General features: G+C 33.3%; 1 protein-coding gene across 1 annotated transcript in view; it reads left to right on the forward strand.

Annotated features, from left to right (window-relative positions):
• The window catches only part of LOC138715733 (gamma-2-syntrophin-like), a 41,615-nt gene extending 17,056 nt beyond the window's left edge, over positions 1-24,559 (forward strand). The window contains exons 4-9 of the mRNA XM_069848790.1: positions 450-596; positions 5,345-5,529; positions 13,246-13,404; positions 16,787-17,011; positions 20,648-20,854; positions 22,985-24,559. Coding sequence (XP_069704891.1) covers positions 450-596; positions 5,345-5,529; positions 13,246-13,404; positions 16,787-17,011; positions 20,648-20,854; positions 22,985-23,092 — 1,031 coding nt within the window. The 3' untranslated portion in view covers positions 23,093-24,559. The remainder of the gene's footprint in view (positions 1-449; positions 597-5,344; positions 5,530-13,245; positions 13,405-16,786; positions 17,012-20,647; positions 20,855-22,984) is intronic.
• The last annotated feature ends 933 nt before the right edge of the window (positions 24,560-25,492 follow it).

Raw genomic sequence — 25,492 nt, forward strand, 5'->3', positions numbered from 1 at the left:
CTCTCTTGTTAAAACCACTTGCGTCAGCACTCATGCGGATTACATTTGTAACAGGAAGGTACAGAAAATTTCACGCTATCAACATTGAAAGCAGAGATGTAATGACGTAATAATCACCAGTGGATTACAAAAGCGTGCCGCATGAGTACTGAAGGGTTAAATAATATATAATAAAAAATGTGCCTGCAATACTTAATTCCTTTATATATTTGTGACTTGAGAAATCGAGGACTGTATACTACGAATTATGGGATATTTGCAAAAAAATTTAAGCACAGCACTACTTGTTCATATTTATTTAAATAAGTGACTGTAACACCTTGTCTGTGTTTTAGACTACGCTAAGATCAGTGTTTAGATGTGTAGAAAGTTATTTTATTTGCAGTGCAAAGTCTGTTATTTTATCTCTTAGCATGAGTCAAATAAAATATTACAAATAAATTTTTCAGCACAAAGAGAGGAGAATCATCTTGATAATGAAGGAGCATCTCAATTAAGATCGGAGGATGGTTGGCGGTCACCAAGCAATAGCAGACCAAGTTCAGGTTCCTACTCTCCAACAGGGATGCAGAGGAGATGGATTGACATTGTTACAGGTAACATTATGTTTCTTTTCGTGTGTGTCAGTTAATTCTCTACCTATTATTAAGAATTTTTCAAGTTCATTATGAACACTCTTCAATAGAGGTTTTTGCTTTTAGTAACTTCTTTTGAAAAGTTTATCTAAAACATTGCCTGTATTTCTGTTAAAAGCATCACAGTCACAAATTTGATATAGGCTTAACAAGCGTGATTTTTCTTCTGAGACGGAGGTCGGACGTCACATCGGTTCGAATTTTGATCAGGTTAATTACTTGGTTCCGTCTTTCCGAAGTTTTATCTAACTGTAAGGCGAATGTAAATTAACCTCATGGCGATTCATCGGACTCATCTCGTAAATATATATTTTTTTTAATTACCAACTACATCGACGCTAGAAAATCATAGAGTTGATGTGTCATTGCCAAATAACAGATTTTAAGAAATAATGCTATAAATTAATCTCCTTTCCTGTGTTTTATTTTGGGTTTTCATGTTAAAATTTCCACTTTAAAACGTTCAAAGGCAACGATATTCACGTACAAAAATTTCCAGTGCAAAATACCCATGGAAAAATCTCCACAGACAAACATGTTATGTGAAAAAATATAGCCTACACTGAAAATCGCGCATAAAAAAATGTATCCATAAATATTGTTTTAAGATATGCATAGTTACAGTTACCAGGAGAAGTGCTACAATGTAAAATATTGCATTGTGATTATATTGCTCAGCGACGTAATGAATTTTCCATCAGGAGTGACACTATTTCCCAAACTATACCTTCTGAAAGAAAGAAAAAAATATTTTAGTACGCAACGGATTTTCATATCATTTTGATTACAGAAGCAAAAATGGCAATAGATTATACTGTAATACCTGTAACACTAGATGTGTGACCAACATCACAAAAATAATTGAGGAAGATATCATTATGTGAAGCAGATCTTGCTGTGGTAGATGTTTAGCATGCTCTAGGAAAGATCAGCAGAACATCCACACGAAACACTTTCCAGAATTGTCTGAGTGGTCAATGATCAAATTCAAAATGAAAAAACTTCAGAGAGAATTCCTGAAATGAACAACTTCAGAAGAAATGTCAACTATGTACAAAACAGAACTCGACCACGACATCCAAAATTTGCAAGAAATTCAAGTAATTGTCCTTTACTATCAAACTATAACAGGTGAGAGGTTTTTTATAATATGATTGGGGCTGAGAACAGAGTTTGAGTGCAGGTGAATTTTATTTTGTCCGATGAAACTGTCCCATCTGAGTTTTTGCAATTACTGTATGACTTTTAAGTCATACTCTCTCCTATACTGTATATGCAATTAATAGCCAAGCTGAATTAATAGCCAAATGCAATTTCATATAGTTATGATATATTTTGAGCTCCCCAATATGAACGCAGCTTAACTGCACTTTGCAGAATAATTGTTATTGGTAATAATAAGGCAATTTCCACGTCAAAGATTAGGTAGATTACTGCAATCAAGAAAAATCGTAGTGAGAAAGGTAATCGGGCTCTTGATTTAGGGTCAAACCCACATTCAAAGGGTGAACTTTTTTCTCGGTCTTCAATCTGTTTTTTTGATAACATTGTGCTACCACTTCACAGTCATTGTATAGAAGAAGGTCGAGTTTATATTTACATACATACATCTGACATGCTATACTACACAATGGCATCAATGAGGATCTGGTTTAATTTTATTAGCAGAATATAATATTGAAAACCACGTACTTGAGAGGCCGACTTGTTAAAGGGCAAAAAGATAGCTGTCCCACCAAATATAGCTGGAACATGTATATGCTAATTGTTCATGGACACCACAGAACAAATAATGCAGTGAAAGCATTACGTAACAAATTTCATAAGATGGTCGCTGCTCACTTTATCATAGATTATTATTTGAAGGTTTCTTCAAAACTTCAGAGAACAATAATATGAGAAAGAAAATTTGATTCACCAAATTTAAGTAGGCTATAAAAATATTAAATCCTCCTGTAAATAAAAAATATAAAACAACGGAAAGAGACGATAGTGAGAAGATAATAATGACTACAAAGACAATAATTTAAACTATAGTAGGCCTACTGGTACCTTCGTGCAATGTCATACCATTTAAAAATGCAAAGGAAGATGAAGAGATGGAATAAAAAACGTATGATAAATACAATTATTGGATATTTCTGTACATTGAACATTTATGCAACAAACGTTTTGGACATAGGGTGGACATTTTGGTTGTGGACACTTAAATTGAGTGGACTTGTGTACTGTGGATATTATTGTTTTAGGACATACCGAAGTTTTATGGTGGACATTTTTACCCCTAACTAAAAGTATACAAGGAATGGATCATATGTGCTATTCCATATGAAATCGATCAGTAAAAAACCTCGCATTTTTTATACTCTAATTTTTTCCCTACTTATACAAGGTGCTGAGGGGAGTGCATTTTCAAAAATATACTATCGAAAGTCAAACGGTGTTCGTATTATTGAGCGACAAATTTAGCGTATTTTATAAAAACAAGCCTCTTTCAGCGCTCAGAACTCTGGAACCATTTATTGCAGAACATTGAACGAGAGCTTATTTTGAAGCTAACATTTGGTAGGTTATGTTAAGAAGTAATCCTTATTTTTATTGTACACAGAGAGACAGATAATCTGATTTTACTTGTTTTTAGGCTTTTTGGCCATTTGTAAAAATGTAAAAAAAACCTTGCATTATTAAGAGGGATTCGGCATTGTTTGCTTAGTGGCTCGGCAATAAGTTTCGAGGGTATTAAATAAATTATTTTCACACGCCTAGACTTGAACGGCGCAATACCCCTCTCACTGGCCGAGAGCTGAAGATAAGCGAGCATTGGGCGTCATTTTACTCCTGTGTTTATGAAAACTCGTGATAAAGCTAGCCCAGCCATGACTGCTAGACAACACATTACGTGTTTGTCTCCTGGCCTTGCTTGTCTCGACTACCTACAGTCAGCTGGTTAGTTCACGCGCGTACTATTTATTTTCTTTATTTGATATTTTCAATACTTTCTTATCAATGTACCACCAGTAAAAAATACGTGTTTATTTGTACTTTCAATGCGGAATCTAACCATATATTTTAAAAATATATTTTTTTTGTGGCCAAAGGCGTCTTAATGAAGAAAAATCTAAACTTCTCTATTTCCATAAATGTAAGAAAAACTGTTTACATGTCAATATAAACTTTAACTTCTCAGCATCAAAATAAACCATGCTTTTGATCATTGGGTGAAAGGGTTTCAGAGCCACAACAGTTTAAAGTTGCTAATTTTATGAAAATGCGATAAATTTAAATATTATTAATTTAAACACTATTAAGTTCTGATGCCTCAAACTTTGCACAGAGCATTATATCACAGTTGTCTACGGACAGAAAAAGTTTCATTGTATTTAAAAATTGCAAGGTCAATTTTCTCTATATTTAGGTCGATTTGAGATGGAATAGCCCATACCCATACCGTACTGCTATTCTATATCACTTCACGAAGGCGTCAGTGCCATCTTGAGGAATTTTCTCTGGTTACTTATTCTGCGGAATGTTCACAAAATAAATTTCATTTGGAGACATCGGGATGTGCCACGTTCACCTCAACTGACCTCCGACATAGTGCTAAGTGCGCCACGACTTTCGGCCCGAGATAATGTTAGATGCGCCTAGATTTCATAACTGCTTATAATGACATTATATATATATATATATATATATATATATATATATATATATATATATATGTATAATCTTTTTTTCTTTCCGCTTTACCAGATTTAAGACAAGACATTACATACCGGTATAGGTGTGGTTAAGATGTTTGGTCAATGTATTTGTCAGTATTGGTTTAAATGTTTTAATGAAAATTTTTTGCCCATAGGCCTATTGTTTAATAATTCATTACTGTTTGTTAAGTTTAGAGTATCTGTTTTCATAAGACGAATTTTTCATAAAATCTCCTCGTGTTATTCTATTCCATTGTCAACATGCTGTTCTTTCAGAATCGTAATATGCTTGTTCTTGTCACAGATATTACAAATTCTTCTTATTGGTACATTATAATGACTGGATCGAATTTTACACATGTCAAGGTTTGGAATTCTAAAATCTAGCCCAAAATTTACCAAGCTCATATTTAGGTAACATGACACACTTATATATTCTACCTGCAGTAATTGCTCTAGTCGCGTGGCACTGCTGGAATGTTTAGCCTCCCCAGGTCTCCTGACTAATACACTATACGCATTTCTGGATTCACCCACACGTGCTATACCATATTCCCTGTCGAACTCAAACATCTGGATTTAATATTCTAATTATTTTAGATGACGAATACAAAGTGTGCTGTTCTGTGTTATAAAACTTTCTTCCTTCACCTGTAACTTATCCCTCTCAGCTCCTCATATTTTCCTAAGCACCTTATTCTCGAACACCCTTAACCTCTGTTTCTCTCTCAGAGTGAAAGTCCAAGTTTCACAACCATACAGAACAACCGATAATATAACTGTTTTATAAATTCTAACTTCCAGTTTTTTCAAACCAGACTAGATGACAAAAGCTTCTCAACCGAATAATAACAGGCATTTCCCATATTTATTCCGAGTTTAATTTCCTCTCGAGTGTCATTTATATTATTTGTTACTGTTGCTCAAAGATATTTGAATTTTTTCACCTGTTCAAAGGATAAATTTCCACTCTTCTTGTAACATAATGTCGTTAATTTTTTTCAGTTCCATTGATGATGGCGTACGTGACACGGTACATTTTTGGAACAGACAAACTGCGACCTAATGCATTTGAAGTGCGAGGCCTTAATGGAGCAAGTACTGGGATAATTCATTGTGATGATGCTGCTATCCTTTCCCAGTGGCTCAAGTACATTACTGACAATATTGTGGGACTTACAAGTCTACAGGTATGAAATACTTCATAATGCAGCACAGTGGCTCATCCACGGGGGTCTATGGAGGCTCAAACCCCCTCAAATGAAAAAAGAGAGAAATAAGATGTCTTTTTCATGCTTTTGACGTGTCTATATCTATTGTTGCAGACAGTGTGTGATCTTTGAAACATTTATTTTTAAACAGGCCTGTATGTGAATGGACTTTTTACAACATAGGCCCACTTTTTTTTTTTAAACTGAAACTTTCGATAATGTTCGAAGTTTTGTAACATTTATTCTAAGTGTGTTTGGTAGCTCCAACCATTTCAACCAGCCAATCATTTCTCCATGACGCAATCTGTTCTCATACCTTTCCCGTTTTATCTAATTACACTGGTCAACAGTGATTTTGTTAAATAAACAATTTCGGGTGTTTCTTATGTATTTCCATCTGCTGATTCCAAAAATGAAGTCAAAAATTTTCCATCACCCACCATTTTTTTTTTATTTTTAAAATAAATTTGTTCCTGAATATTGGCATCTTTGGTGTATAACATGCTGATTAGAAGGCGTATTTTACATTTATATTTCATTACATTGTGTCAACAATTGACTTGTAACGTTTGGTATTGTTGCCTGTGAATTCACGAAAAACAATAATGACATTTCCCTCACAAAACTGTGATTTTAAGGTAAATTTCCCAGATGAATAGAAGCTTTCTTTAAAGAAAGAAGCTAATCCTGTGCTCTCTTCCGTTGTCAATTGAATTGTGATAGAAGTATGAAATACCGTACCTAATAGTGCATTGTAAGGAGTTGTGTATAAGTGTATAATGTATAAGAAACATGTCTTGAAAGTGTCTTATAGATAGAAACAACTTCTGTTAAGTGTGTGGTGAGCTAACTTTAAAATAGCAGAGGCCAAATTTCACTCCTCTAGTTAGAAGAGCTTATGACTGTTATTTTAACAACAAAATAGACCAGAACAAGACACGGGCCCCGGAAATCTGTTGTGCTAAATGTGTAACACTATTAACTGGCTGATTAAAAGGATCCCGTCATATGCCTTTTGTAGTCCCTATGATATGGCGCGAACCTAAGGATCATTTGACAGACTGCTACTTTTGCTTAACAGCAAATATATCTGGAATAAATTCGAAGTCCAGACACTGTTAAATATCAATATTTAGTTTCTGCAATTCGGCCGGTGCTTCATGGGCCAGGACTTCCCATACCAACTCCACCAGATGACATAATATTGACCGAAGTAATTCAAAGTGTTCCTGATGTTCAAACTGAATTACAAAATGATCCAGATTTTGTGGAAGATGATACTATAAATGAACCTCATTTTCTAATACAGGAGGATTTAAATGATTTGGTTCAGGATCTTGGTTTAAGTAAAAACAAGGCAGAATTACTCGCCTCAAGATTGAAAGGCTGGAAGCTGCTGTAGGTAACACCAAAGTAAGTTTCTTTCGCCAATGCCAAAAGGAATTTGAACATTTGTTTTCTAAAGAGGAGGACCTAGTTTTCTGCAATGATGTTGAGAATTTGTTCGAGTCACTGGGTGTTGAGCATAAACCTGAGGATTGGCGTTTTTCATAGACTCCTCGAAAACAAGTTTGAAAGGAGTGTTACTACATAATGAAAACAAATATCCATCCATTCCTTTAGCCCATGCAGTTGATAGGAAGGAAAATAAATGAGAATATGAAGCTCTTACTAACCACTACCAAGTGTGACAATTTTTCTTGGCAGATATGTGGAGATTTGAAAGTAATAGCTATCTTACTTGGGTTACAGCTTGGCTATACTAAATTTTGCTGCTTCTTGTGCAAGTTGGATAACAGAGTTAAACGTCATCTTCATATAAAAAGAATTGGCCAAAGAGAGAATCACTTTAATCCAGGACAAGATAATGTTCTTCACCAACCACTTGTAAGTTCTGAAAAAATCTTATTGCCTCCACTGCATATCAAATTAGGCTTGATTAAGAATTTTGTGAAAGCGATGGATCGTGATGATAGTCTATTTATCTTTCTGAAAAATAAGTTCTCAAGAATCAGTGAAGCTAAATTAAAAGAAGGAATATTTGTTGACCTCAAATAAGGGAACTGATGAAAGATACGCAATTTGAAAACCAGTTAAATATGCAAGAAGCAGCTCCATGGGTGCATTTCAAAAATGTTGTCACAAACTTTTTAGGAAACTTCAGTTCTGAGAACTACAGAGAACTTGTCAGTGAGATGATTGAGAAGTACATGATCATGGGATGTAGTATGTTTTAAAAAATACACTTTCTGCATCCTATCTCGATTTATTTCCTGAAAACCTAAGGTTGTGAGCGACGAACACGGGGAGCGTTTCCACTAGGACATCATGGAAATGGAAAGGCGCTACCAGGGTAAATGTTGTCCAAATATGTTGGCAGACTATTGTTGGATACTGAAAAGAGATGTTCCTCAAGCAAAGTACAGCCGAAAATATGCTTCACATACATTTTAGGTCAATAAATGTAATTTCAGCTAAGATATCGTAATACTATAATGTATAGACACGAAAAATGTTTTTCATGTGATTATTCTAAAACCCTGGGTGATGGAAAAAGTTCAAATTTTGTTGACCTGCGTTATTTGTGTTATTATTTTGCTAAATCACCACACGAAGTATAATAGAACAAACGAAAAGAATAACAAACAGTTAAGCCTGTAGAAAAAAAATATAAAATCCAAAGATATTTACACATCTTAAAGATACTATCTCCAAAATTAAATCCTTTGAATAAAAACCATCCATGTTTCACATAAGGATACAGCTATACAGCTTTAATATTGCTCTATGACACTAATTATAAATAACCTCCCCAATCCTAGCGGTCGAATTGGAAATAAGTTACTGCCAGTATGCACAGACTTCTTTTGTGATACAACTATTTTGTGGATTTCTCAACATTGCTCCCATGTGTGAATGTACCATGTAAGCAATGAGGGAAGTGAGACGGTATGTGCCTTATGAAATACCGCCACTGATGTCTATGGCCAGAAAACATACCGTTAGTGAAAAAAGACACACCGGTACCATCATTGAAAAAATGTAATCGATAAATATTTGTTTATATATTTCTTCACAGCAAAGAGTACTACCTGCTTGCTTCGTAAATCTAAACCACAGCCTTCTGGAACTGTATTCAACGTATATTTAGACACGTTTATTTGATAAGTCAATCCCTGCAATGCTTACAACGTTAGTATTTCAAATATACGAGTAAAAGGTTGTGGTCTGTAGCTTTTGGTGGTCATTGTTGCCAATTGATTGATTATGTCATTTTTGTTGTTGTTATACTTTTTATTAATAATTAAGTTAGGAACTTTGAAGCTTTAACATTATTTTAAATTATGTCTCAATGGACAATGCAACATAATTTAGTAAATAACTGAAGTAACTTGAAATTATTTTATTAAGAGATTTAATTTGTTGCGTAAACTAAAAAAATTCGCTTTACTGACTGCAGGAAACAATTTATTGTATACATCACTTATGAGTATGTTGTGAGGGAGGGGTTATGCCTTTTTTAAATCAGGATATGCCAGGGGAAAATCTTGGGGTAGCAAACCACTGGTTTTTTTCCACTTCCTTCACTGCATATGACATCACATACTACTGCAGGAATGTTTAAGAGAAGTTACAGATTATGACGACACTATTGGTTATCGTAATTGATTGTGCAATCAGCTTCACTAAATAATAGCCAATTTTAAATTTTTACTGTCAGTATACTTTTTGACATCTTATTTTATTTCCGGTATGTCATACTGGCTCATACCAGTCCAACTCGACCACTGTCCAAGCCATATTTCTGGGTGCGCCACTGATGCAGCAAAAGAAGTATCTCATTACATTTTTTATGAATTATACTTTTTAATAATTTATTGTGAATGCATTGGTTGGTTGGTTGGTTGGTTGGTTGGTTGTGTGCTGACATCTCCAGATATCACCATTTAGACCAGTGGTAATCAACTCAGCTGCTCTTACGTCTTACAAAGTACTGTGTGCATTCAAGAGCAGAAAAAAACTACATTGCCATTGCAAGCATTGGGACGATCTGCTCTCACATGCTACTTGTATGCAGCGAAAAGTGTTCATGCACAAAGAGAACAACCACTGATTTAAACTTTCCTAAATACATCTTTACTGTTGTGAGGAATTTCATTTATGAACTGAGGGCATCTGGAAGTTGGAATTCATAACGGCCAATTTTATGAGAGACAAGAATTAAGAAAGGCAGAATTGAATTTAGACGTGGGTAAGAGGTGGTCGGTCACTTGTGTCCGAAACACTTCCATTGAAGAACAGGGTTCTTGTACACGTCGTAAATTTATGCTATGAGTCTCCTAGCTTTGCTTACTTTCAAAGGAAGCAATGCTAAAAAATGTTATTGCTCTACATTAAGACTAAGGATCTGTGAAATTTCTAACTTTACATTTTTACACCAATTAATCTGAAACTTTTAATACACAAATTTTCACTTTGATATTCCAATTAGTTTACTTATAATTAATTTTTGTTGTTTTTTTTTTAATACTGAATTATAATTATCCCGTGTTCAAAGTTTAAATAATAATTTTTCTTTAAATTTATATTTAATTTATTCCTATACATGTATATAAAATATGACACATGCTTTTCATATATTTTCCATTAAGTATTGACAAAAAAGAAATATTTACCTACCCTTTAATTTTTAATTTTCCAATTTTTTAAAACTGATCACATCCACAAAACATGGTGATTTGAATATTTTCAATAGCAGAGAAATACACATGTGTCAGTTTACTTCATATGTTTTTGTGGACTTCTGTGCAAAATTTCACTGAGACTGGAGCATTTTGAATGTTACAAAATGTTGAAAATTGGAAAATCGAGAAAACGAGTATCAAAGTACAACATGTAGGCCTACTATCAACATCCTTCCTTCCTATACCACACACATTTTTCTCCTACATAACAGCGCGAAATATGAACTGAATAAAAAGTAAAATTAGTTAGAATGAAGGACATAGTCTGTCAAAATGACAGCTGAGTATCAGTTTAAAGGGCTGCAGCTCCACACACGCGCTGGTCCCTTCAAATTCGTCTCGATGGGCTTTAAATTGTCACAGGGCCAAAATAAGCACAGATTTAGAAAACTGAAACATTATTTTTTTTAGAGTTAAAAACAAAATGTCTATTTGTAATAGTTTTTTTTCGTTATTTTCACAGATCCATATCCTTAAATTGCATTTTTTCAATTTACAGTTTTAATATTATACATTATATTCTCCTGTTAATTTTTAAATGGAATATCAGAGAAATAATTTGTAGCACCTAATTTTTATTTATTTTTTATTGGGAATTCTCATTTGATTACTTTTAATTAATTTTCATTGTTATAATTTCCATGTTATATGCACGAAAACGTCTAACAATCAAAATTATATTTAACCTTCCATTGATCGTATGTGTATCAGATTGATACAAGCGTACGTTTTTCTACCGCCAATTTTTAAATTTCCATTGTTGCAGCTTTCCCATTACAATGCCTTCCTATCTTCATACATACTATAAGCCAGTAGGGATGGGAGGTTATTCGAAAATAACCGGTTATAGGTTAATTGGTTATTTTAAAATTAATTTAACCTGAAGGAAGTTAACTGATGAAAAATAATCGGTTATTTTCCGGTTATTATTTTTTTAAACATTTTAAAGTAGCAAATTAGTCAGAAAAACAAAGTGAGAAGTTATTTTCAATCAATTGTAAACCAACCAGAAGGTAGTTAAAAGAACGCCTTTAGATGCTGAAGATCATCAATGACATCCCTAAACAAAATACAAAAAATAACTAAATTAAATGTCATAACTTTTTATTAATTACTTTACTCACATTAGGTTTATAGTAGAGATAAATAAAAAATAACACCATTTGCGTTATTTTTACAATTATAATAATCTTGATTATTATGCATTTCGATGTGCCATCTATTCTCCTATAACCAATAAATATTGAAGTCAGAGATCCTCGCCATGTGGATGGAGAACATGTACGACAATGTTCACCCCCGAAGTCCACCTATGAAAGTGATCGCTATTAGAAAAGTAGAGACCTAATGGGACAATGATATGAAATATCAATAACCTATGCCATTAGAAGAAAAAATAGAGTTATCGCCATTTTAATTGCTCCAGTACCGACAGATATATATTTTAAGTCAATCGAAGAAAGTCAGCGATTAAGATAGGCATTTATTGACTATGATTTGAAGTCTAATCTTATTTTACCATCTATAGGCAATTGAAGTACGTAAAGCAGTAACCCATACCCCATGTAGGAATGGCGCATGAGACAATTTGTATACAGGGTTGATTACATAAGAGTACAAAGCAATAGGAAGAAACAATGTTTGACTGGCATCGAATTTGAGATAAATTAGAAATTCATTTGATTCTGTGTGTATTTTAAAAAATATCTGGTCGTTCGGTTATTGAGGAAAATAACCGGTTATCAGGTTAAACCGACAAACAAAAATAACCTATAATTAACCAGTTAACCCTATGAAAATAATCGGTTATCAAAACAACCGGTTATATTTGCCCATCCCTACAAGCCAGTGTCGCTCAACTGCTTTAGCTGTTAGGCTGTGTGAGGCTGCAATCGTTTTGTATCAGATTGATACATTGCGACATACAGTGTAATTGGACCAGAGGCAAGCATATAATTTAGAAGATCCAGGGGATTTAAAAGTTTTTCCAAATTTAATCTATGATAACAATGTAGAGGAAAATCTCGCACTAAAAGAAGATTTTCAAGATGAAGATGACACAGATGCGGATGATGAGCCAGGAGAAAAAAGGATGGGTAATTCTGATCCTGAGGTGAGTGGAATTGATGAAGAACAACCTGATGTGAACCATAACATGCTGAGGAAGTCGGACCAGCTATGAGAGAAACAAATTCCATTCCATCTGCAAAATGGCGTCTCTGCATCCTGTGTCACACGACAAGGCTAACTAAGATCATTTGCAAGAATTGTAAACGATGTATCTCTGGCGATCATACAGTCACAGTCTGTACAGAATGTTATCCTCGACTTCAAGAAAAAGAAAAATGCTTGATAATGTAATGGACAGCATAAGACTGGCATATTTCATGTTTCTCTGAGTAGGCTACACTTCACTTTTGTGTTTATTCTTTATTTAGTAGTTTTTATTCTTTTTATTATTTCTGAATATTTGTCTCAAGTTTTAAAAATATAAAGCTGGTACCAGTAATGAAAGTTATGTGGTGAATATTTTATTGTGTAATCTATTTACAGTTATACCTGATATTTTGAAAATAAACAATACATAATAAATCAATGATAAAAAGAACATTGCAATCACTAAAATAGGTAGATATATGACACACTTTCTCAGAGTCCATGTATCATTTTGATACATTGCGACCGATACTATTACTCATGTTCATGTATTTGATATGGACTTTTCAGATATGAAATAAATGATAACAATACATAAATTAATAAAAATATTTATTACCAAGTGAGAATAAAGATATTGAAGTGTATAATAAAAATAAATGTCAATATATACCACAAATTCTATAGCCATTATTTTAGGCCAAAGCAAAATGTATCACTAGGATTCATATCATTATAATGTAGTAACTGATGGAAAGTTAAAAACATACTTATATGTTTGGTTAATTTACAGATGAAGTTGTACAACCGAAATTTTCCTGCGACAGAGCGCATCGAATATATGGGCTGGGTGAATGAAGGAATACTCAACAACAATCAACCTTGGCAGAATTACAAGCCAAGATTCCTCACTCTCAAGGGAACAGATGTGTTACTGTTCGATTCTCCTCCAGTAAGTATTTTACATGTCCTAATTAGCCTAGATTGTCTACGATGAAAGAGTAATGGAACGGAGAAAAATTCTCTCCAGCGCCGGGATTTGAACCCGGGTTTTCAGCTCTACGTGCTGATGCTTTATCCACTAAGCCACACCGGATACCACCCCGGCGTCGGACAGAACCGTCTCAGATTAAGTTCCAACTCTTTGGTTCCCTCTAGTGGCCGCCCTCTGCACTACGTCATAGATGTCTATGAACGTAGGACCGAAGTCCACACATGTGCTGAGGTGCACTCGTTATGAGTGACTAGTTGGCCGGGATCCGACGGAATAAACGCCGTCTTAAATCACGAAGTGATTTACGCATATCTTATATATTATTTTAATGTACTGAAGTACATATGATATTTCCATGCAGATATTCTGCGTCATCATACGATGAAAGAGTAATGGAACGGAGAAAAATTCTCTCCAGTGCCGGGATTTGAACCCGGGTTTTCAGCTCTACGTGCTGATGCTTTATCCACTAAGCCACACCGGATACCACCCCTTCTATTTAGAAGTTAAAAAATATAGGTACCAACATATACAACTGTAAATTTACAGCAACATAGTCCTCTAACAGATTTTTTAATTTCGATTTCAACTTCAAAGTAACTTATCTCAAAACTTACTAAATGTCACTTGTATCACTTTGCTTCTGAGTGCCTCATATATGATATGCGTAAATCACTTCGTAATTTAAGACGGCGCTTATTCCGTCGGATCCCGGCCATCTAGTCACTCATAACGAGTGCACCTCAGCACATGTGTGGACTTCGGTCCTACGTTCATAGACATCTATGACGTAGTGCAGAGGGCGGCCACTAGAGGGAACCCAAGAGTTGGAACTTAATCTGAGACGATTCTGTCCGACGCCGGGGTGGTATCCGGTGTGGCTTAGTGGATGAGGCATCAGCATGTAGAGCTGAAAACCCGGGTTCAAATCCCGGCGCCAGAGAGAATTTTTCTCCGTTCCATTACTCTTTCATCATATGATAACGCAGAATATCTGCATGGAAATATCATATGTACTTCGGTACATTAAAATAATATACTAGATTGTCTAGTTGAATACTTTTCTTTCTAAAAAATATGGCAGAACAGATAAAGAAATGAAATTGAACTACAGTAGAACAGATAATTAAATTAATTTTAATTACAGTGAAGAACCAATGGGTTCTTGAAGGTAGAGTTCAAGTAACAAGCGAATAAATTGTAAAAATACAGGAATAAGACTGCTTAAACCAACACGTAACGAAAAACAAATTTAAAAGAACTATAATGAAAGTAAAATACTGTATAAGAGACAATACTGAAATGTATATGACAGCTAAATTTTCTTGGGAGTTTTTTAAATCTGGAGCAGAATTCTCTTATGTGTCATAAATTGACGATCCAACATATAAAATAAAAATATTAACCTAGTGTTTGAAGGAAGGAAAATATGTAGACTACATTAATATTATGATAAACGGAAAAGTTAGAATAAGTAAAAGGTTTAAGTAGCTTTTTCGGTTATAATATAACCTTCATAAAAATTGAAGGTACATTTAGTAAAATTAATACATTGTTATGTAGGAAGTGAAGCATAGGATAACAGTGGCGGCTGGTGAAGTTTGGGTCTAGGTGTTGCACTTTCTGTGATGAGAGGGGTAGAATTAGTTACCTTTATCAGTACATGGTCATGAACATTTTAATCCAATGCTGGTACTTAAATGATTAATATCAATATAGTCCGTTCTTGTCCACGACTATTCCCCATCAAACAAAATACACGGAAAACAAAACAGTGCGTTTTTCACTTCACAACCACAAAGCCAATCTTGATTATTGTAAATTTCCTTTCTAAAAATTCTCTTGAACTGTCTTTTCCCCGTAGTAACTGTCTGGACAATATTTAGATCAGGCAATGATCTACCAAGTTCTTTAATTTTTTATTTCTCTTCGTCAGAAAGTACAGAGAAGTTCTTTTTTTGTAAAGTATTTACAGAATTCATAATGGTAAGTTAAATGCACGTATATCACAAACTTGAAGAAAACATCACTGTACTATAAAAATTGTGATAACTAGGTACCACAATTCACATAAAACTCATTAAACTCCAGAAAAGTTCCTGTTTTTTAAACAACTTACAAAATTCATAACGTTATATGCCTACGTATCTATGTCACAAACTTGACAGAAATATCACATCCAATAAAAAAAATTGTATTATGCAGCACAATTCATATAAAACTACTTAAATTCCAACAAAATCTAAATATTTAAAAGAGGATTAAATGAATTTCACACGATTATAAAATGACCGGACCACGTGCTCACCTAGCTACACGTTGGTCAGGAAACAGGAAGTCAGGAAGTGAGAAACCACGTGAGAGACGAAGACTCGGAAAAAATCTGAAAATTTCGTCTCAAGTAACGAGTCATCCAGCGACTGTGTCCGTTTGGAATGGTCACTTCTGCAATCTACGGGCAAATACAAGAACTAATTGCTTCCGGTTGTTGCAAGAACTGTGCCGCGACCAGCTATGTTAACTGCTGGGATAGGGAACTCTGAACCGAGCCTACCTTCAATACCGGCCGCTACACGAATCTGGCTGTTGCTTGAGCCGCACAATGACCACTTCTGAAGTATTCACAATTTGATGAATTTTATAAACGCTGATTATTTTATACTCGAATTCTTGAATGATATATAAATAAAAATACGTATATATTTCAATTCGATGAGAAGGAAACTTAAAATCTGTTTAGTTATTTAATACAAACAAAATTTTAATATGCGGGAAAAACTTGGTCGTTGTGCAATGCTGCAACATGATCAGCAGCCGCCACTGTAGGATAAACTCTTTGAGTATAGTTCCTATCCCCCCCCACCCCCAATGATAAATTTAGTTTTAACCCATTGCTGGTTGCTATACGAGAATTTTGCTACGTATCGAATTGAAATCACAATCACATCAGAATATAATGAAATTTTATAATCATAAATTAATAATCAATAAAAATTATTTGTGAAATGCAAGTTTTTGCAGCAACATTATAGTATAAAACTGGTAAAAATGAAGATTATATCATTCTCAAATGTTACCTACGCAAAAATTTTATACTTATAGCTCTATGGGATTTTGAAGTATAGATAGTTTAATGTAATATTTTAATTTTTGCATAAATTTTTATCCAGAATTAAGATTTTTATTGCGATGAAACTACTCGTATTTAACCATATTCAATGTAGGCTACCGGTACTTTTCAATATTTATTCAGTCTACTAAACATTACTTGGCATTATGTGAAAACAATTTTATAGGTGTGTAGGCCTACTTATATAAGTATGACATTATTTTGTCACAGTTAAATATAATGGACTGGCTGAAATGTGGTTTAGTCTTCAAAGTTTACCAAACAATGTTCCGAGTAATCAAGGATTCAGAAAATGTCGATGAGAGACAACATTGCTTCTTGATCCAGACATCGGGACATGAATCGAGGTACCTGTCAGTAGAAACAAGACAAGAACTACTGAGGATAGAAAATGCCTGGCATTGTTCTGTATGTCAAGCTGTCATGAAGTTGGGGGTAAGTTTTTTCTTATAATTTATCTTGCACATTATTTTAAATTAGAAGGAAAACTTTACACTATGTTTGAAAACATTGTCTTTCACTCAAAGTACTAATTGAGGTGTTGTTAATCAGCTGTTATTCGTATGTTCATGTTACTGTCATTTGTCTTTATATTCTTCTGTCTGTTTCCTTGTCCATCTGTTTACCATTCTGCTCTTTCCTCCACTCATCCTCCCTATCAGTATACGAGTACAGTATAGTTTTTCCTCATAACTAAACGTATTAGGCCTACATATGTCTTCCCATTTTCCAAATATCTCATTTAATGAAGTAGAAAGAGAAAGTGTTGTCCTTTTTAGGTATATTATTATTCAGAACACACACATTCTTTGACTCCACATTACACTACACAAACACACCCCCACAGGAAACAAAACAAAAGGCGCCAAGACCAGCAACAACCAGTTCTGAAGAAGGCCAATAACAGCCCGAAACATGTAACCAGGTACAATAGAATTTAACAGGAGAAAGACATATAATAATATTCCGAAGTGATATAGTGTTAAAAGTTATATAATCAAGATGTATTATTGACCAACATTTAAAATGGGACAACCATATCTCCTTCCTGTGTAACAGATTGAGTAAAACAATCCACAAATTTTCCATTCTACATTCTTATTTACCTATTTATGTCCTGTGTACTGTGTACTTAGCTCTGTTTCAATCAGTATGTATGGTATATTAGATTGGGGAGGAGTGGCACCACACTTTAAATTTGCTCCAAAACAGAATGATCAAAATTTGTCTATTCTGCTGATGAAATTGAGGGAACCCGTTTAGATTCCAATCAACAAAAGGCAGGAGACAGCACGTGTCTTCAATCTGAGTTGAATTCTGACTGTGGTAACGAACGTAAGACATCAAGTAGTAATAAGTCAGCTGTTAAGAATGACTTAGAAGGCGGTAGTACATCATTTCCATTAGAGAAGCAATCTAGTACACATATACCTACACAACTTGAAGCGGAGCAGACATGGAATGAGATGATGGACGCAGACGATACCAGCCACAGGTCAACTTCTTCTACTCCACACAAGGACATAACCGCGCAGAAGATAAGCAAAGGAGGCATCAGAGCGGGTAGGATACACCCATATAAGCATGAAGCCAGCTAGTTGAGATTTCCTCCTCTGCGAGTAACAGATTAATATCTTGCACTTTATTATATTGACATACCTAAGATACATGTTTATCCAGTTCGACATATTTCATCACGTCCCATTATAACACATTCTGGTTTAAGAAAGCTCAATCCTTTGGATTATTAAATATATTTTTCCTTTCCTTAATCCCTTTTTGTATTTATTTCTCATTCATGACGGATGCCATTAATATTCTTACCTTAAATGTCAATAATATCTCTTCTCCCCTTAAAGTTAAGTTATTATCACAAGGCCTTCGCAATATGGACATCCAGATTGGTTTACTGCAGGAGGTCGGGACTTCGGACCTTAGTAGCATATTTGGTTATAATATAGAATCCAACATTCTACCCAATGAGAGAGGAACAGCTATAGTAATTCAAGATAACATTCCAGTAGATAATATCTATATTGTGAATGTGTATGCCCCCTCAGGCTCTCAGAAACGATGGGAACGTCAGAATTTTTTTTACGACTGATATAACACCACTTTTAGCACGTAAAAGTTTTCTGCGTAATGGTTCCCTCACTGCTTGACTGCTGAACAGAAGCAGAAACACCTGGACATTGCAAACTTGCTGACAGGACCATCACGAAAACAAACAGCCCAACGAGAAACTGTATTAAAGTCCACTGTAAGTTCACCACAAAATGCCACTCAAAGCACTGTGGAAGTATGGATTTCTGTGAGGGATTTTTGCCATATAAAGACTCGATCTTTGGTCTTTAATCATCATAGTACTCGAAACACGTGTAGGCTCCATTTCTAGCTCTCGTTACAGTATATAAACACAGAGTATGCTATGGACGAAACGAACACACGTGTTTCGTCCTCAATCCTTCAACTGTAACTGACGTAATTTTCATTGGTGTTGCACCAACCACTTCACAGTTCTGCCAATCTGTGCATTATTTATGAAAGAATCCTCGTATGTATCATAGATAGGTACACATTCAATTTCATCGAAGTTTTTGTAAACATTTGCAGAAATCTGCAGTCCCCTAAAACCTGCCACCCTGGGCAAGTGCCCACTTTGCCACCTCCTAAATACGGTCCTGGGTACCAATATATGGCAATAAATAAAAATTAATATACATTTTAATTATTCCTAATTCTCTAAAACATTCAGATTTTATCAATGGAAAATATCTTCTGAAATTGGAAAGAGTTGACTTGTGCAATGACTAGAATTTGCCTTGCCAAATTGCTTGGAAAACACGAAGTAAATTGTTTCCTTATGAAGGTAAGGCAAGTACTAAGTGTACTACAACGGTAATAAGTAAGTGCTTCTTCATCTTTAAAGCATAACACTTTCTCTTTCTACTTCGTTAAATGAGATGTTGCTTTAAAATGAACATATTTGGAAAATGGGACCTTATGAAATAAAAAATATCTCTTTCTTGTGAGAAGATAAAAACCGAGAAGAAAATTTTTTTCGTTTTGTTACAGTGTGGCCAAATAAATATTTTGAAATTAAGTTCTGGTAGCATTATTATTCGAATAAGACGAATAAGCTTATAAAATTTGACAAACAAAATATGTGTAATAAGTTTAGTTATGAACTCATGAGGAAATTCTATACTTGTATAGGGAGGACGGATGGACGAACGAGCAGGCTGGTAAAGAGATGGACAGACAAACGGACAGATAGAATAATGGCAAGACACATGACGAATCAATGGACGTGATGACGGACAGACAGGCAAACAGAGAGACAGACGAACACACAGGCAATGAGCATATGGGAAGATGAATAGATAAGCAGATGAACAAATGAGTACCGTAAATAATTAGATGAATATACGAACAAACTCTTGGTGACAATAATGCATGCAGTAATTAGTGCATACATACGTATGATTTCCAGAATGAGTGGCACAGAAAGATGAAATGCATGTGTAAGAATATCTGTGTTCATTATATACGGTATACCATCTAAACGAGATAAGTATAAAATTTTAGCATTCTTTTAAGTCTACAATAATCCAATCGAAACCTGGAAAAATTTGTTTGCTTGCCGTAAGAACAATGTTAATTGCACCAGTTCACAAGACGAAGAAGGTGGCTATGATCAATGAGAGTTGGCGTGCTTCTTGCATTGTCACAAAATACCGGTACGGTGTGCGAAGTTAGTCCTTTACAGTAGAAGGGTCTCATGCTGCAATAGGGAGGTTGAAATACCGAAAGCGCTTTTTCAGTGCTATTAATGCTGTAAACATGTATTTTTACTGAAATCTTAAAACTGATCCTTCACAGTATTGTTGTAATTATATTTTACATAATTTTACCTGAAATAATAGGAAAGGAAATGTTTTAAAACAAAAATGTTAATTCAAAATGCAAAGGAAACCACTTGTATTTTCTAAATATAGACGTTATAAGTTTGAAGGTTTTCGATTTGATGTACCGTAATTTTAATTACCGGTATTCAATTTCTGTCAACAGAGCAAAACATTCAGTGTCAACACATCAAGCGGGAAAGCAGCTGGCCTCACACTTGATTGGCACATGGGGTTTGCTCTCTATGACACAGAATCAAAGACATATTCTTGGAAATATAAATTTTCTCAACTTAAAGGTTCATCTGATGATGGGAAGTGCAAATTAAAATTACATTTTCAGAATGCTGAAACAAGAATTATTGAGACAAAAGTAAGTATATTATAATATATACTGGGAATGATTTGTCTAGTAATAATATTTATTTATAATTTTTAATAGCCAGTAAAAACTCAGTTATCTGAGTTTTCATTATATTACAGAGTTTACACAACTCTGAAGACAGTAAGAATGAATACCGGTATAGGCTACAATTAGCAAAATTGGAAAAGAAAGATTTCAGATCCCTTGAATACTTTATCTGTTATTTCTATGTCCACAACATTATAGCAGATGTATGTTATCTTAAACTATTTTTGAAAAGTAACACTCAGGTTTTGGTGATATGAGGGGTTCAGGAGTAAAACATAGTAAGTGACGTTTTAATGTTTTGAAGTTATTAGGTTGATAAACATTAATTATACATGCAACAGTTTGTATCTACCAGGAAAGTAAAATCTGTATACTTCTGCCATCTGTTCAGATGTTGGAAAACTAACTACTGCATTAGACGCAGAATATAAGATACTGTACCTTATTATATGCTACACATCTCATTTTTGACCAAAATGTCAGGTAGGTACCATGTTTTACACCTGAGCTTCTCATTTGTATCTCCTCAATGATATCTCAATAAAGATATTTTACTTTTGTTATGTGTTGTGTAATTATTGACCAAGTGTAGAATAAGGAGTTGTTGTAGATCCACTAACTTTAATTTGAAACGTAAATTAAATTAAATTTCTTCTCTGTTTCTTGTGTGAGCTCAGGAGCTCTGTTTTATTATGAATATGTAGTTTGTGAACTGAAGGAAAATTGCTCCAAAATCAGTCCACTTTTTTTGTTTCTTTTATTTTTCTTTATTCTTTTTTTCATTCCTATCTTCCGTCATTTTTCTTCTTCTCTTGTTCTTTACATTTTATCTGCTTTTTCTGTTCATTATTTCTCTTCTAATATTTTTATCTCTTTTTCGCTTTTTCCTCTTAATTCCTTTTCTGTCCCACATATCTCTTATTTTCATTCTTTCCTTCTTCCTTTTCTTTTTAACCTATTCTTACCAGCCAGCAGCCCTGGTATCTGGTCAATTTTGATACCCTTGCTATGTACTGAAGAATGACTTTGTAGGCCTATTGACTGATAACATAGAGAAACGGACCATTTAAAATTGCACATGTTCTTTTCCTATTGGTGAACTTAAAATGAAAGTTGTTAATCTGTCCTGACACTATAAGAGGTTAGGTACAGCTTATGGCAATAAAATTTTGGAAATATTCAACATTTTTTTTCCCTCCAGTACTGTATCTTGTACAATAATGAAAATTAGTATGTATAAAACACTGTCCTTCTGCTATATAATAAAAATATTTTTACGATTTAAAAAAAATTATTTATATTTTTTCCAAAATTCAATGTGGTGGCAGTTCACTGTGCAGTGATGAAGCGTTTCCCTCATAACTCGAAAACTATCCAACATTCTGTGATGAAATTTTTTGTGTGTATTTATGCATGTCATATCTACAATATGATGCAAAATCACTTCTCTATCTTTGATAAATTCTCATAAAAAATGGTTAAATATCAATATTTTCTTCTAACGCAAAATAAAAAAAAGATATTATTTATTAAGGAATGTAGTTAAAAGAGCAGGATATTGTAAACATGAGTCTCAGAAATAAAATAAAAGCAAGAGAACATGAAAAAGTTAACATGTTTATGAGTTATGAAGGAAACGCTTCATCACTGCACAGTGAACTGCCACCGTTTTTAATTAAAAAAAAAATAGAAATAACTTTTTTTATCGTAAAAATATTTTTTCATATAGCAGAAGGACAATGTTTTACACATACCAATTTGCATTACTGTACAAGATGCAGTAATGGAGGAAAAAAAATGTTGAATATTTCCAAAAATTTTACTACTGTAAGCTGTACCTAACCCCTTAAATCAAATGATAGAATTATTGGTCTAATACGAAGAAAAGAACAAGATGAGAACTTAACATTTTATTTAATTAAAATAATTTTATTTTCCATTATATTAATATAATGTATTTTAAGAGATAAATTCAAAATATTTTGAACTATTCCACTTACCTGAATTAAAGTTGTGAGCATTTAAACTTGAAATTGTATTGTGTATTCATCTTCACAGAATCTAACCACTTTCTTTTTTTTATTTAAACAGGAATTAGAAACATCTTCCCTACAAAGTCTGCTATTCTGCATGCATGCCTTCCTTACAGCTAAAGTAGCATCAGTAGATCCAGCATTCCTTAGTTCGATAACTCCATAATGCAATGCAGTGACAAATGAGGAACAAAATGGAACTCTAATAAACACCAACATCATTTGGTGGCAAGTGGGGCAGAAGAAATGAAAACGTTGTTGTATATTGTATAAAGACATTATAATGCTCTGTAGCTTAACTTGATCTTCAAAACAAGGTATGTTGCTGAAACTGTTTCTGAAACTACAGTCTAAGTACAGTATATTATTTACCACACAGTATTAAGAGAAACACAAAAAATTACGGTATATATACTACAATTTATTGAAGAAATGAGATTATATTAATTACTAAGTCATTGGAGAAAAAGTCTGGCTGCAATTACACATAACAGAACCATGTTCTTTAATTTTCCAGAGTTTAAAGAGTAATGAATTTTCGGAAATATAAAATGTAATTCCTTTGATCCTTGAAGTGTTTGTATTCTGAATTTGTTTTCTTTTATAATTTATCAGAATTATATATATGAACTTAAATTAGTATTAACATGTCGTAACCTCATTGTTACACAGTTAAAATTATAGTCTGATCACTAAACAGATGTAAAATTCATTCCATACCAGTACGTGACTGGATGGATTGGCGAATGGAAGAATGAAATGCTTATATTAGTAAACTGAACAGCGAACAATCAATTGGATATAAATAAACAGATCATTCCGAAGAAGAAAAGAAATTGGACATTCGAAGAGGAGACAGAAGGATAGTGATTTAACAGCTATCAGCATAATACGTAATGAGCAAAGAAGAATATTATTGCGAAACTTAGAAGACGATGCATTCACACAATAAGAAGTACCGGTACCTAGTGTACAGGTAACTGTTAATGAAATAAACTCTTTCTTCAATATTCAAATATTTATTTTCGAGATATGTGTATGGTAAATCAATAGAATATGTTTTGAAAAATACAATATAAATAAATACCGGTACTGAAATATTATAGTACTTACCAGGTACCGTATTATATCTAAATATTATTTAGAATATTATCATGGTTAGTCTTTAGATATAATATGCAAATTGAGCAGTGTTCAGTTTATAAGACAAGTTAAGTGAAGTGTATGTAAATAGTACCTACTACTAGTTTGAAATTTTCAGACCTTAAATCACACTTACGTTTAATTAATAATAAGTTTGTGTAATGGTCTCTGATCTGATTTACCTACTTGACTTGCATATATTCTTAAAATTGGACATTTATCATTGAATTTGTTGGTTTGATTATGTTTTATCTACTTACAAAAGTTAATCTGTAATGAATATATTATTCTGAACATCTCAAATATCCTCTGGATTTAATAATAAAGAATACTAGTGTAAAAAGCTTTTGTAACATTCAGAAGTCAAGTTTCTTAAAGCACAAACTGTACTTTATGTTTGGTGATATGGGAAATATGTAGATTATGTTTAACTTAATTTGTCATATTAGAGAATAGCACCAGATAAAATAATGCACAAGTAATAGATATTTCACAGAATTAAAATACTGAATCTGTAAATTATTGTTGTTATTATTATTATTATTATTATTATTATTATTATTATTATTATTATTTTCATCATCATCATCATCATAATCACTGCTCACAGATATAGAAACTTGTTACCAATCATCAATTTAAAATTCAAGCCTGTGGAATTTTATTATACCCACTTATATTTTAAGAGAGTACCTATTTTAAGCTGCAATTAATAGGTAAATTACCTTCAGTTACTTCACTTTTGTAAATATATCGTACCAGTAAAGTAAAATGATATGGTACTGATATACATACCGGTAATAGTATTTTTTTTTTTTTTCAGAACAAATAACTTCATTTCATTTTGTATTTTAATTTTATATTAACACTTGTTAAAAAATTTGAGCCATTATTTGATTTCGAACAACATATTCATGCTTTGAATTTACGGATCTGTCTGTACTTCTTAGAGCTATAATGATAAATTTTATTTTGTACAGTTCCATATTTCCAAGAAATGTCTACTTAGTAAAAACAGAGGATTTCTGTTTTGAAAAGATAGATAGGTAGGCTACTCGATGAATACATTACGTTTTCTTTCATATTATATACTTCAAATAAATTTACAAACATTTATTTAAGAAAAGGGAATTTCATGTTTTAAAATACATAAAGTTGTTTTATTTGTTCTGTAAAACATTGACAATGACTTAGTAATAAATATATTAATATACCAGATTTATTTGTATATTGTTACACTGCTGTTATGTACAATTCCTTGTTGACAGAAATGTTAACTTATCTGGCTCATTAAGAGATAATTTAGTAATTGTTATATACTTGATGTAGCAACTTTATTAATGTCCTGTAGGTGACAGAATTATCATTTGTAACATTTGTTTTCTTAGTCTCTGGAATAAGTAATTCTAACTTTGGCCTATAC

This window comes from Periplaneta americana, chromosome 15 (genome assembly GCF_040183065.1).
Source record: "Periplaneta americana isolate PAMFEO1 chromosome 15, P.americana_PAMFEO1_priV1, whole genome shotgun sequence".
Classification (NCBI taxonomy): Eukaryota; Metazoa; Arthropoda; class Insecta; order Blattodea; family Blattidae; genus Periplaneta; species Periplaneta americana.